Source organism: Neodiprion pinetum, chromosome 6, assembly GCF_021155775.2.
Source record: "Neodiprion pinetum isolate iyNeoPine1 chromosome 6, iyNeoPine1.2, whole genome shotgun sequence".
NCBI classification, from domain to species: Eukaryota; Metazoa; Arthropoda; class Insecta; order Hymenoptera; family Diprionidae; genus Neodiprion; species Neodiprion pinetum.
In genome coordinates, this window is record NC_060237.1 from 17,602,159 (window position 1) to 17,614,637 (window position 12,479).

Sequence of the window (12,479 nt, forward strand, 5' to 3'; positions counted from 1 at the left end):
TTCTCACGAAGCGTGTTATGGAAATACAGCACAAAAGCGCTTAGCGATTGGGGATTGCTAATTGTTTCATAAAATGGAAGAAAACCAATGCTTCTGATAAACTCACTTTTACTCATTGAAATACGAATTCATATTCTTCAAAATTGACCCTAAATTTTCGAACTTATGATACAAGTGTCCCTTCCAGATAAAAGGTATTGTTTCGGATTTATGGGAAATTCTTGTACTCGATGTCACTAGTGACATAAGTATTTTATGAATCCAAATTTAAGATTAATAGCGAGCACTCTTTCCCTATACTCTTAGATTCAGCGGTAAGACTATACGTGTATAATAATATTTTTTAATTATCGAGATTTATTTTAGTATTTTTTTTCTCTGATTATTACTACTACAGTAATGGCGTTTGAAAACTCGTTATTTTTACTCGTATTATAAGAATCGTAAAATTTTTATTTCAATGAACTTTCAAACATTCCTTTATAGTAAATCTACTGCGATATTCTAAAAGCTTTGACATTGTAGATAAAAGAAATGCGTTTTTTAGATGTGCGAATATGAAATTACGATCATCATTATATTGAAATAACATATAAATATTTTTCCTTTTTTCTGACAGTTGCAAAAACTACATCGTGGCTACTGTACACCTATGTGAACTACAGCTAATTTTTTTTCAGACTTGACTTTTTAATTTTCAAATGCCTTGTTACACGAATACAAGCTGCGAATTGCGTGCTCGATAGTCAAACCTGCATTTGCAAACACACTTTTACGTACTATGTGTTATATTGTTATTTGGCTACTGAAAACTAACGTACATTTCGCACTACGAGTATAAGTATATATTTGATAGAATGTTGTCACTTGTAGTGATATGTACATGATATAATTTCTACTTGCAAAGTAATCGTTTTACGTAATCTTGCTTGTGTGACGTTGATGCCATTGTTGGTGAGTGAGCTCTAGTCGAATATAATGTTAGCTGCAAATTTAAATGCGGCGTCGCAATGAGTGATTCAAAGGTTCTTGGATCCATTTTGAAAATTAGTCGTCCTGCTCCAGACTAACATATTTCAATATCTAAAAAATGCATTTCTATAGACGTACAGAGGCCTAGCTTTTGATGTTTCTTTTCATATTCAATTATGTATGAATGCCTGTATTTGTATGTATGTATACTTGTGGTGCATGTGTATCGATTTTAGGGATATACTGTTTTTTAGATTGTTACTTTTATATTCGCGCATGTGTGACAAGAATTGCTGTAATTAGTACGAGAGAGACAAGAAATCTAAAATCAATCCTTCTAAGCGTACCAGTGCTGTGCAGAAAATTATTACGCAAGCAATATTTTGCGAAATATATTATATATTTCTCGTTCCCAATTGACGAAGCTGATTCAAGTATACACCAGTGTATGGAAAACTTGTTGACACTTGAATTTAATAATTGTTTTCTAACGAATCAATTCAACGTTCAAGAGATACTTACAATAATTTTAGTATTTAATAATTATAGTGTATATATACACATATAAATGTATGTATATTAATATGTTATATAATATATGTACACGTATTTTATAATCTGTCGATAATCAATGAACATTTACCGATTTGATTAAATGTTCAGAGAACCACGTGCCTAACGATATACCTCATTATTACTGTGGGTAGCAGTTACCCTTTTTTGAAGTGCGTTTGTAACACGAATAAATTTCAGCCGGTCTATATCTTGTCCCTTACTTATTTTGCTGTACGTATATGCAATCGAACGTCTAAGGAAAGATTTGGCATTATTTTTTTGATTTTTACGAGGTACATTAGTTAGTTATGATATTAATTCAAATACCCTCAACATCTCGTTACGATCAACAATTTGTCACTCTTGTTCTCGCGAGATTTTGTATTCAATGTTCAAAGACCATTATTTGTATATGTATTTTTTTTTTTTTTTTGAAGAATATATCAATGGGGGAAATATGTTGCGAGTTACAAACACACTTTGAATGATGATGATTGAGCATTCGCGTAATTAACTAGTTAATTGCATACTAGCGAAATGCTTGTAGAGAAAAAAAAATCACACAAAAAACGAAAACAAACGCATAAAGTCCAAGGACTTAGATGCTTCCATGAAACGTTATCACCATTTAATGATAGATTACAACATTTTTTCTTTCAAATTTATCAATGTTTTAAATGACGTTGCATTGCCTTAGCAGGAGATTCGATAACTATTTGGAGATAGCTTATTTTTCCTTAAAAGAAATCTCCACATATATCAAGAGTCTCAATGTTTTTGTTTTTTTAACGCTTCCTAGCTTTAAACTTCGTCTAATATAATCTATTAATTGCCAAACCTTTTATTCGATTTGATGGTATCAATTTAATTGAAGGAATATAAAAAAAAAAAATAACTCCCTGAGATATTTGTTCACAGCATACTGCCAGCGTGATACGCAATGCACATTAGTTATAAGTATGATTTACATAATATATTATATATACATATATTTTTTTCTATTACAAAAATATTTAATACCAATTTTTATTTTCATCAATCGGATAAAGTGGCTGAATTGATATTTATATCCTTCTATACTCAGTACCTGGCTATGGGTTCCCATGCGATAGTTATTTTTCCGTTGAAAAAGATATCGACGAATTGAAAAGTGAAATTGCCCTGAAATTTTTTTTAAATCATTGGAAAAAATGGCTTTTCAAATTTTACTATGTATTGTACTTGAAGAAAAAAATTCTATTCTTTAAATAAAAGTGTAAAAGTGCCTTGAACTGTCACTTTTATTCCCAATTTACATCCTCGTTCCCATTATCTTTACAAATTGCAAATTTTTTCACTGCACATTATACCTGTTACTCAAAGGACAAATGACTTGGGAAATGATTTTTGTTCAATACTAGTTTTATTACAAAATTCATTTTCACACACTCATATCATCACATACTGTAATTCAGCCATAATAATTTCGTTGATATAAATTAAAGAGGTCGGGAGGAGGAGAATGGGTGGGGTGGTGGTGGGAAAATTAACATTGATGGACCTTAAGAGTTAAAACAATTCAGTTGTAGCCTAGCCTTATGAGCCTCTGTAACAGAAATTAAAAGAAAAATAATAATTAGTATACAGTGCCATTGGGATTCAGAAACTGTACCAATAAAAGACTGATTTACCAAAATATTGCAGATAAATGATACATGAATTTCCCATGTTAAAGGACTACTTACACAATGATATTGTTGATGGGAATGTGGATTAATTTCACGAAGAAACCAATGAAGCCCATGATACAGAATCCAATGGCGGTAGCGATAGCTATCTTTTGGAATTCTGTAAAGTAAATATAACAATTTAGTGTAAAATATTTGATACTTAAAGAGTCACTCTATAGCCATGTTGGTCTTTTAAAATCTCACATAGTATTCATATTAGAGAAATCAGAAAATCACAGTCTAATGTGCTTTTCGACGATTTAGAAATTAATCTGTAACCGTGAGTGCCAAAATATGAACTACAGCAATATTTACAGTGCACCGCAGATACAATCTAAAATTGGTTTTTACCAAAAGTATTATAGTTATGACAATAACATTTGCAACGGTCTTTGAGAATAACACAATAACGAAAGATGAAAAAAAAGTTTATATTCTGTAGGGAGAAAGAACACGCGTTGACTTGCTTTATTTTTACTTCTACAACTTGGTTTAAAATTCTGTCTTTTTTTCGTTCCAATGAATAACAACACAAAAAGTTGTATGAAAATATTTTTGTTACCTAGTATTACATTTTTAAACCAGTAAATTCATTATATTTAGTATTTGAGTTATATCCATTAAATAATTAAGATTCATCTACCTCAGTTGAATTCGTTTGTCAGGGTTCTGATTGAATTTAGAATGTAATATTTCTGACATAATCAAGTTCTTCTAATGGTGGAGAAAAATACATAGGAACGTTTTGTGAATTCTTTAGTTTTCAGGTTTTTACACACAACTTCAAGCATGTTCACTTGTGCTGTGCAAAAAGAAATTTTAATCAATGTAAAAACCAACGTTGAAATGGATGTGATCAGTATTACAGTCGTATATCTAAAATTATATGTAAATAGCAACAGAAATATAATGTAGCATTGGGCATTGCTCAAATAGCAAGTCTATACATAATACCAAGAATATCAATTCTAGTCGAATTCTCTTTTATAACACATTGTTATATATTATTGAACATTCATTGAATAAAAATTTTAATCAGAAGCTGGCTTATGTGTGCAGAAAAAGGTAAATAGAAATCTTTGAAGCTATACTTGACTCTGAGGTTATACTTTTTTAATGGAAGTACTGACTCTCCTGAAATTCTGGCTTTAGGACAGTAATTTTAATTGACAATTTCCTGATTGTATTTTAATTTTCAAAACGTACTGGCGTTTAGATTCATTTAGTTGGCTTCAAGCAGTATTTTTTATTAGCATAAGGATGTAGTAACAAGTTTTGGCTAATATAAGGCAACTTTAGATCTGACATAATTCTGAGATTTCTTAGCCTATTAATCTAATTGCTATAAGGTAACGTGGTGCGGCAAACTAAAAATGATTGTTACAAGGTAGGTTTAAATACCTTTGCGGTCTGGTTTTGTGCATCTTTTGACGAGACGAATGCTGTCTTTGGCAAACTGGCGGCCAGGTTCAACTAATTTCGTGACTTGATCCATCGTTGATTGTGTTTTCTATAGTTAAAATCACGTTAAAATATCTGAATCATTTCAATCAAAAACTGAGTAGATACATATGGTATAAATGTGAAAAGTCGTGTAAATTGAACGTGTATTAATTTGTATATTTAAAGGTTATGAAGTGAAATTGCTCCTCCTCAAGAGTATAATAAAGATAAATAAGTACTTGATTTATTTATTTAAAATAATTAAGTAATTTTTCTGAACGAGACATTTACTTACGTTCCTTACTGCTTGCGTTTACTTCAAACACTGTTCTCTGTGATTGACGAAAAACCACCACTGACATTAATTTCACCAGCTACGTGGACGACGTATAGAAATACGTAACTTCCGGTTCGATTGACGTGACACTACGATCACAAACTGAAACGGAAGCGTCGCGTGCCACAATGGCTTGTTGGGCTTAGTCCTTGGAGCATATACTACTGAAGGTAGCTTTTCGGTTACAGAAAGTGTAGCGGCGCAGTGAGGGGGAGAGAGAGAGAAAGAGGTATATGTTGGTTATAATGCACCTCGCTCTACACCTCATTGTGTGAAAGAGACGGAGCAACCTGAATATATATCCTTATCTCTCATAACTTCGGCTGCAGTTTTCGCGAGATTGACGAGATGGGTGATCATGCAAGACCGTGGTTCGGCATTACTTTACAGCAGAATTCGGCATGATTGTTGCATGCTGCATAGTAGCGTGGGTTGAATTTACGGCAGAATTGGGTACGAATGTTGCATGCTGCTGCAGCGTGGGTTGAATGACAGATACGTAAAGGGCTGCTCACTGATATACTTCGAATTTCGACTATAGGTGGCGATTCAGCGGTTCTTGTTTGCAACTTTCTCGCGAGTAGACAACTATAATGCGATGACTGAGGATATACGAAGACTGATAATCCTGGGTCATTTTTCGTAACAGTTAGTCGGGTCTGGCCGGGTTTGGGGGTATTAGCAGTTTCACGTATTATCAACCAAGCAACTGACTACGCCGGTAAAAGATGTTCCTATGAAGAATTTTTTAATGCTTTGTTGAGCACTTTTAAGATTATGAGTGGCAACAAGTCGATATCTCAAGCGTCCACAGTACAATCCCCAAACGTTGTTATTCATCTGTTCGTGATTCATGTATTGTTTACCTGGCAAGATAAGATTAACGCCGCTGACTAATTGAACTGATCCCGATACCCTTGAAATTCGAAAATATGCTGTGTACATCCCGTTTCGACGAATAAAGAATATGATATCACGTACTTCCTCTGTCTTCTGATAACCTCGCCAACTGCGACTCTTCTCGTAACCGTCAGTGTTCGTTAGTTTGTCAAGGCGTTAACATGTTACTGTTAATTTTTGTGGCTCTTTTCTGTTTCTCATCCATTGCGGATGGAGTTCCAATTCTCGATTGCGGTTTGTATAATTTCAATATTTATTACCCATTTTTGGCTTCACCGAATTTATGAAGTATTGAAGACAATACTTGAGTGCAATTCTTACACAAATTATATTTATCTTTTTACTGTGCAAACATTTTGTTATGACGCATAGATGATATATTTACTAAATGATTGCATAACTGATCGATTATGTTTAGATATTGTAACAAAAGTATTAATTAGATGTTATCGCCATTGACAAATTTTCCACATCGCAGTTAATATGTGAGAAAAAAAGTTTCGATTTTCTACATTCTCTTTGTTACAGGTTCCAAGTTAGGAAGTTACAGCCGAGTTCAAATAGCAGGTTGCGACACTTCAGACCAACCCTGTGTTTTGCATAAAGGAAAGAATGCATCGATAGAAATTGACTTTACAACATGTAAGCTGATATTTTGATGCATTATTGAAATGCAATTATATTGATTTCGATAAACTTTAGCGCAATTAAATAAAGTAATACTAAATCAGTAAAAGTATAATTTCGCACTAAGACGAACATCATAACTATATGCGAGTTAGAAGTTCGTGCCTGTATTGGTTGTATGATTAAAATTTTTGTTGGTTTCGATAGTCAGTGATGACAAGATGCAGTTCATAGAGAATGATGTCTTTATTACGACGTTTCGGCAGGAACCCGACTGCCATCGTCAGGTTTCTTAAAAAAATTTAAAAAAAACAAAAAATAATATATATATATAAATTTTACAGGTATAAATTTAGCAATTATCACTTTCAATTAAAATTATTATACATAAATGCCTCTAATTAATTATTATTGTTAGGTTGTCATAACATAATAATATATTACCCAGTCGCATTTTTAGACATTCCTTAGCTTACTAGTTGTTGCTTACATGGTGTTTCAGAAGGAAGTGACTATCCGTCTGTCATTCCGACCCCCTTAATGTTAATTATAACAACAATGATCTAATTTCATACATTTGTATAGATGGTTATTGTTGAGCTGGCACTTTGTTTATATGACCTTTCTTACATATGTTTTTTGCGACTTATAAAATATCTATGTAAAGGTGACTTAGATTGTCAATGTCAGTTATTTTGTTTACAGTATTATTTGTTGATATGTGTATCATTTCTTTTGTAATTCTTTTGTGCCAGTTTGTCTCTTTGTCTAATATTATAATATTTTCAAAATTGAACTTGTGTCCTTCAACCAATGCATGATACACTAATGCCGATCTGTCTGGATCATGTGTTTTGATATCGTATTTATGATTAGCGATCCTTTTTTTTTAAATGTTGCGAAGATTGGTCTATGTAGCATTTTTTGCAATCTGTGCAATTGATCTTATAAATAATATTGGTTTGTTCAAGCGCAGGTGTTTTTGATTTTAAACATGTAAATAAATTATTTAGAGTGTTGGTGATTTTATATGACACATTGATGTTTTCCTTACGCAGTATGTTTTTTATCTTATGCGATAGGCCTTCAATAAAGGGAATTGATTCTATACATTCTTCATTGTTGTTTGCACAATTATCATCATTATAGCTGTTGTAATGTTTATCTACTCTTGGTTCTTGTAGATGTCTAATTAATTTTTTGGGATGGCCATTTTTCTTTAGTGTTTCCCGTACTAATTTTCCAGGAAACCAACGAAAATTTTTATCATAAATCATAACTATATGATAAATAGTCTTTCTCATTCGTTTTCATTTGATTCTCAATAAATATTCTTAATAACTATTCTGCTCATCTGTTTGAAAGCATAGTCATATAATTAATACACCCATATTCTCACAATTTTGACAAAAAAAAAAAGAAAAATATTTTCAGACGAAGATGCTACCGACTTGAAAGCAGTAGTACATGGCACTGTTATGATTGTGCCCATACCTTTTGATCTGCCAAATGCTGACGCATGCCAATACTCTAAGTCTGGGATAACTTGTCCCATGAGGAAGGGCCAAAGCTACAAATACAAGGCAGAGCTACCAGTAGCCACACGTTACCCTTCGGTTAGTTCGGAATAAGTATATAATAATAAATTGCAAATAATGAAAGTGAAAAACTAGTTGATATAGAAATGGTGTAAATCTCAAGGAGGTTTCCTCTATGAAACAGACATAAATATCTTTCTCTAGCACAGGCAAGAAAAAGTAACATGACTCCTGTTTTCGATCCCTAAAGTGGTTGTTTACACCGCTAAGCTCAGAACTACCATATAAAGTCTATGCCGCAGTTTTGGTGTGCAGCTCGGAACTGCACATCTTGAACTGCCGTACAAAGATTTTATATGTCAGTTCTGACTTCTGTTCGGTATTCGCTTTTGACTTGCCTTCAGCTCTTAATGAAATCAGTATCCTTGCCTCAAAACACCTACATTACGGGTATGCCTTATGTACAAAGTACTAATGCCTAATATGAATATCATTCATAGGTATCCGTTAAAGTCAAGTGGGAACTTCAAGATCAAGATGGAAATGACATTGTCTGTATCAAACTTCCGGCTGTAATACGATAAAAATACGAATTTATAACTATGTTGTGATTATGTATTCATAACAGATTTAATAAATAATATTTTTTACTGTGGTATTAGAAATAATTATTGTGGTTAATAGGTAGATAATTTAGATAATTGTTAGCAAAAGAGAAGTAAAAACCAAACCAGTAGTGTGGTAACAGTTGTTTAATTACTACTGGTTTTTTCTTGGTATGGCGATATCAACACGTTGATATCGTGGCCGGATGTGACTCTACTATCAAATCATTATATCGTCCAGTGTCAGCAAGAATATATGCACATATTTATTTATATTATGTTACTGGCACTAAACACACAGACTTTAGAATTCCAAGTTTCAAGGAGTTGAGAAAAGCAGGGTCCTTGAAAATATTATGTGTATTCTTTTGTGGATGATTAATTACATATGCAAATAAACTTCAATTATCAATAAATAAAAAACAGAGTACATAAGGTAGCATTATTCAACTTAAAGTTATCTAATTACATAAATTCAGTTTTTAAATACAAATATTAAGGGTGCGATGATAGACCAGGTAAATAATACAAACATTAACGTGAACATCATTTCTAGCAGTAGATTTTGGTCTTATTTTCTATGTACGGCATATATTTTAGCTGGCGAATATGGTAAGCAGCACCAAAGGGGTACTCGATGCTACTATATACCCTATATCAAAATATGATCGCCCATTTTAGGTTTTGTAATTTTTAATCATTAATTAATATTATGCGTGAAATTATTTTATTGCAGAGTTACTAACATTAAAAACAGTTGTTCCGCGTATGTTTTTTCAACGTAAGATGTCGAATAAACATTACTTTATGAGGAATTTGAGTACGTTGCGTTTTGACCAGAACGTGGTTTGGCTTGTTACATTACCAGAACTCAATTCCGTACACAAATACGGCGGTACAGATCGGATTACTTTTGTGTTCCTAGGTGTTAATTAAGATTTGGTGTATGAATTTTGATACTTTTAGAGTTTACATCAACTATCCATTGCATCAGGTTGTTCATCTGTTTGTTCAGTGTCCATTTGGTGAATAGTACGTTTGCTCCTCTGTCTTGCTGAACTCTGCTGTCCGTGTCTGAGAGTTTTCTGTGCCTGATAAATAGGCTCAAATTCTCTTAATTGTGCCAAGAACCCTTCATTCGGAATGATGCAAAATCTTCGCCTTTGTACTATTTCGAAGGCTCTTCTATAATAAATGTGGTGTTTATTATCAGAACGGGTTACGCGATTGACGACGTATATAAACAATTAATTTTATTTCGCTACTGATTCGTTATTCAAATGATCAAATGATGGATATTTCAAAAGCAAAATAAATAGTAATCATTAGTTGAATTAAAAAATATAGGTTTACCGCAGCGTTAATCCATAGGTTTCCATCATGTAGGCTAATACCAATGCTGCAGATCTGGATATTCCTGCATTGCCATGTACCAGAACCCGACCACGGGAACTCAGAGCATCGTCTATATATATTTTTACTTTCTGAAAGTGTTGTATTATATTTTCGTGAGCTGTGTCAGCTATATCCAGTACAAGATATCTGCAAGTAAAGATATTATCCATTTTTCAATACAAATTGACCTTTCCATCGGATTTGTAAAAACATTACACAAGCTGATTGTGTTTTTTCATAACAGTTTATTTCAATACGTTCAATATAATGATGCAAAATATGACATCTTTAGATTCATTAGATAAAATGAGTTCCTACTTTGAGCCTAATTTTATCCAAGTTCTGCAAGTGAAATTTCTGTTGAATGGAATAGTATTTTGCAAGAAAAACTGCTTCCAAAAATTGGAACCGATTTTTGAGATGGTGAAAAATTTGATTAAAATAAGATTAAGATGGAAAAAGATTGGTACTGAAATTACTGAGTTACAATGCTAGAGTAAAGGGTGAAAAGAACCAACATTTTGCGTCCTCGTCTTGTCTATCCAGATATCGTTGATAATTTATAAGAATATTGAATACTTTGACTTACTGAAATCTGTCAGGAAAGTTGGGCTTTATGAAATGTGCTTCGATATCTTGACGAACGCAAACTATGTGAGTTATACCATATTCCAGCAACGATTCTAATTTTGAAGGACTCGCGGCGCTATAAGGGCCGAGATAAAGACCGGGAAGTATCTCCTGAAATCATGGGAATAACATTGTTTAACATTATATAAAATTTATGACTAAATTGAAGATGTCGTACTGCAATGTTAAAAGGGGCAACAAAAGCTAGCATTTATTTTGTCTGCTAGTTGCAGCATCAATTTTATTCTTATAAAATATGGTTCAGCAATGAATGTGCAAATTCATTGGTGGACAAAGCTACTTCATCATGTTTAAGCAGACCTGCATTTTCCGCCGCATTGTGTAAGTCCATTCATCATGAGGGGTCATGGCTTCAATTGGAATTTGAGGGTATTCATCCTGATCATTGCCGCCAGTCCCTTCCTAGAGCGAATTTATAAGAATTGGTGAACTCTATCATATAACGAATTACGAATTGAAAGATTGCAGTGACTGTGCAATGTTAAATATGTTAATAGTTACAGAAATCTTAAAATAAAGGGAACAGCGATTCATACAATCGAATGAACATCTTGCTACTGTTTTGACAGGTACATAACCATTAATTAGTTCGTAAGGAACGTCGAGAAATGAGGAAATTAACCTAAATTTAAGAGATAAGATTTAATACTACGAACAAGGCTCTGCCCCTGCTCAGTTTTCGTGGTGGACATTATAGTCGATAATGAGTGGTTTTTACAATACAACCGGTTTGAAAGACATTCTGACATATTTCATCCTTTTAGTTTGAGTAATTAACTTGAAGTCAACTCAACCAACGGCGCCGTACAAAGAGTTTCAAATATGATTTTGCTCCGGTTTTGCTCTGGTGTGTATAACATAGATACATGAAAATGCTAGTGAATCACCTAGTCGATTTTTGGAAAAATATGCAAACAAAATAGATACTCGTGTAGGTCCATGAAATTCCGTCAAACAGATTTGGTCGATCAAGTTTGCACCAATCATTGGCTGCTTGCAATTAACCCAACAGTATGATTGGCTGGCGAACTAAACCTGTTTGACCATAGACATTGTGTATCACAATGGCTACTCTCGAGACTGGGTAAAGGCAACGAGGGTCACGGAACTCAAGGCGAACTCTGTGTCTGTCGTACTTTAGACAGTGTGCCAGAGCGAGAGAGATAGCATTTAACGGTTGGACGGCTTGTGTAGTCTCGCGAGCGGCCATTGAGATGCGTACTCCTGGAGTATAAGGTCTATGGCTTTAACTAGAATACGAAATGCATCTCATTCGTGGCGTAGTTGAGGGTAAGGTAGAAATTCGGAATATAATGTCCCGGTAATACTTGACTTTTCAACAAACCCGGCTTCAAGTTGTGGCCCAGTTTATACTTACTTCATCGTACAGGAGGTTGTTCTCATTTATAGATAACATACCAGTAATTTGAACGGTTCGAATAATTGGAAATGAATGAATATAAGGAAATGTTTATCGACATAACGAAATTTTATTGACACGGCGGCCATTTACAATATTCTACCGGTAGACACAGCCGTGGATAAGTAGTTGTACGAGAAGGAAGGACTCGATCGGATAAGCAGTGCCACATGTTTCTCAAGCGTTCTGTGATTTGGTCTTGAGCCAACACATGCGTTTTGTTTTTTGATTCATAAATTTTATGGCACCAGAGTGAATCGACGTCCATTGGTGTTTCGGGACTCTAGTGACAACTTGTTAATTATGAAAGATGCGTTCCGATTTCAG

The 12,479-nt window shown here is 33.6% G+C and overlaps 3 protein-coding genes across 7 annotated transcripts; 1 reads left to right on the forward strand and 2 right to left on the reverse strand.

Annotated features, from left to right (window-relative positions):
- Positions 1–1,866: 1,866 nt before the first annotated feature.
- Positions 1,867–5,134, reverse strand: LOC124221481 (protein transport protein Sec61 subunit gamma). The gene is made up of 4 exons (XM_046631552.2): positions 4,975–5,134; positions 4,638–4,746; positions 3,252–3,354; positions 1,867–3,112 (listed from the first exon to the last, which is right to left on the reverse strand). Exons 2-4 carry the CDS (start codon positions 4,729–4,731, stop codon positions 3,103–3,105), a joined length of 207 nt encoding a protein of 68 aa, XP_046487508.1. The 5' UTR covers positions 4,732–4,746; positions 4,975–5,134; the 3' UTR covers positions 1,867–3,102.
- Positions 5,135–5,791: 657 nt separating this feature from the next.
- Positions 5,792–8,736, forward strand: LOC124221477 (NPC intracellular cholesterol transporter 2 homolog a). The gene is made up of 4 exons (XM_046631545.2): positions 5,792–6,150; positions 6,445–6,558; positions 7,978–8,159; positions 8,582–8,736. The coding sequence occupies exons 1-4, from the start codon at positions 6,078–6,080 to the stop codon at positions 8,663–8,665; spliced, it is 453 nt and encodes a 150-aa protein (XP_046487501.1). The 5' UTR covers positions 5,792–6,077; the 3' UTR covers positions 8,666–8,736.
- On the reverse strand, positions 8,053–12,231 carry LOC124221466 (serine/threonine/tyrosine-interacting protein). 5 transcript variants are annotated; one of them, XM_046631532.2, is made up of 5 exons: positions 12,111–12,231; positions 11,033–11,134; positions 10,671–10,822; positions 10,040–10,228; positions 8,053–9,871 (listed from the first exon to the last, which is right to left on the reverse strand). In XM_046631532.2, exons 1-5 carry the CDS (start codon positions 12,147–12,149, stop codon positions 9,661–9,663), a joined length of 693 nt encoding a protein of 230 aa, XP_046487488.1. In that variant the 5' UTR covers positions 12,150–12,231; the 3' UTR covers positions 8,053–9,660. The 5 variants fall into 5 exon arrangements, with proteins under 5 accessions (XP_046487488.1, XP_046487490.1, XP_046487487.1 ...); XM_046631534.2 differs by lacking the exon at positions 12,111–12,231 and adding an exon at positions 11,620–11,730; XM_046631531.2 differs by lacking the exon at positions 12,111–12,231 and adding an exon at positions 11,541–11,615.
- Positions 12,232–12,479: the final 248 nt, after the last annotated feature.

What these genes read in the sequence shown, in the direction of transcription:
- LOC124221481 (XM_046631552.2), bottom strand. Translation starts at nt 4,731, where the DNA reads ATGGATCAAGTCACGAAATTAGTTGAACCTGGCCGCCAGTTTGCCAAA. An exon ending in CACAAAACCAGACCGCAAAG is followed by an intron (nt 3,355 to 4,637) that starts GTATTTAAACCT and finishes TTTACTTTACAG; the next exon opens with AATTCCAAAAGATAGCTATC.
- LOC124221477 (XM_046631545.2), top strand. Translation starts at nt 6,078, where the DNA reads ATGTTACTGTTAATTTTTGTGGCTCTTTTCTGTTTCTCATCCATTGCG. An exon ending in AGAAATTGACTTTACAACAT is followed by an intron (nt 6,559 to 7,977) that starts GTAAGCTGATAT and finishes AAATATTTTCAG; the next exon opens with ACGAAGATGCTACCGACTTG. An exon ending in TAGCCACACGTTACCCTTCG is followed by an intron (nt 8,160 to 8,581) that starts GTTAGTTCGGAA and finishes TATCATTCATAG; the next exon opens with GTATCCGTTAAAGTCAAGTG.
- LOC124221466 (XM_046631530.2), bottom strand. Translation starts at nt 11,481, where the DNA reads ATGTCAGAATGTCTTTCAAACCGGTTGTATTGTAAAAACCACTCATTA. An exon ending in CTGAGCAGGGGCAGAGCCTT is followed by an intron (nt 11,135 to 11,388) that starts GTTCGTAGTATT and finishes AATTCGCTCTAG; the next exon opens with GAAGGGACTGGCGGCAATGA. An exon ending in ACCTATGGATTAACGCTGCG is followed by an intron (nt 9,872 to 10,039) that starts GTAAACCTATAT and finishes CATTTATTATAG; the next exon opens with AAGAGCCTTCGAAATAGTAC.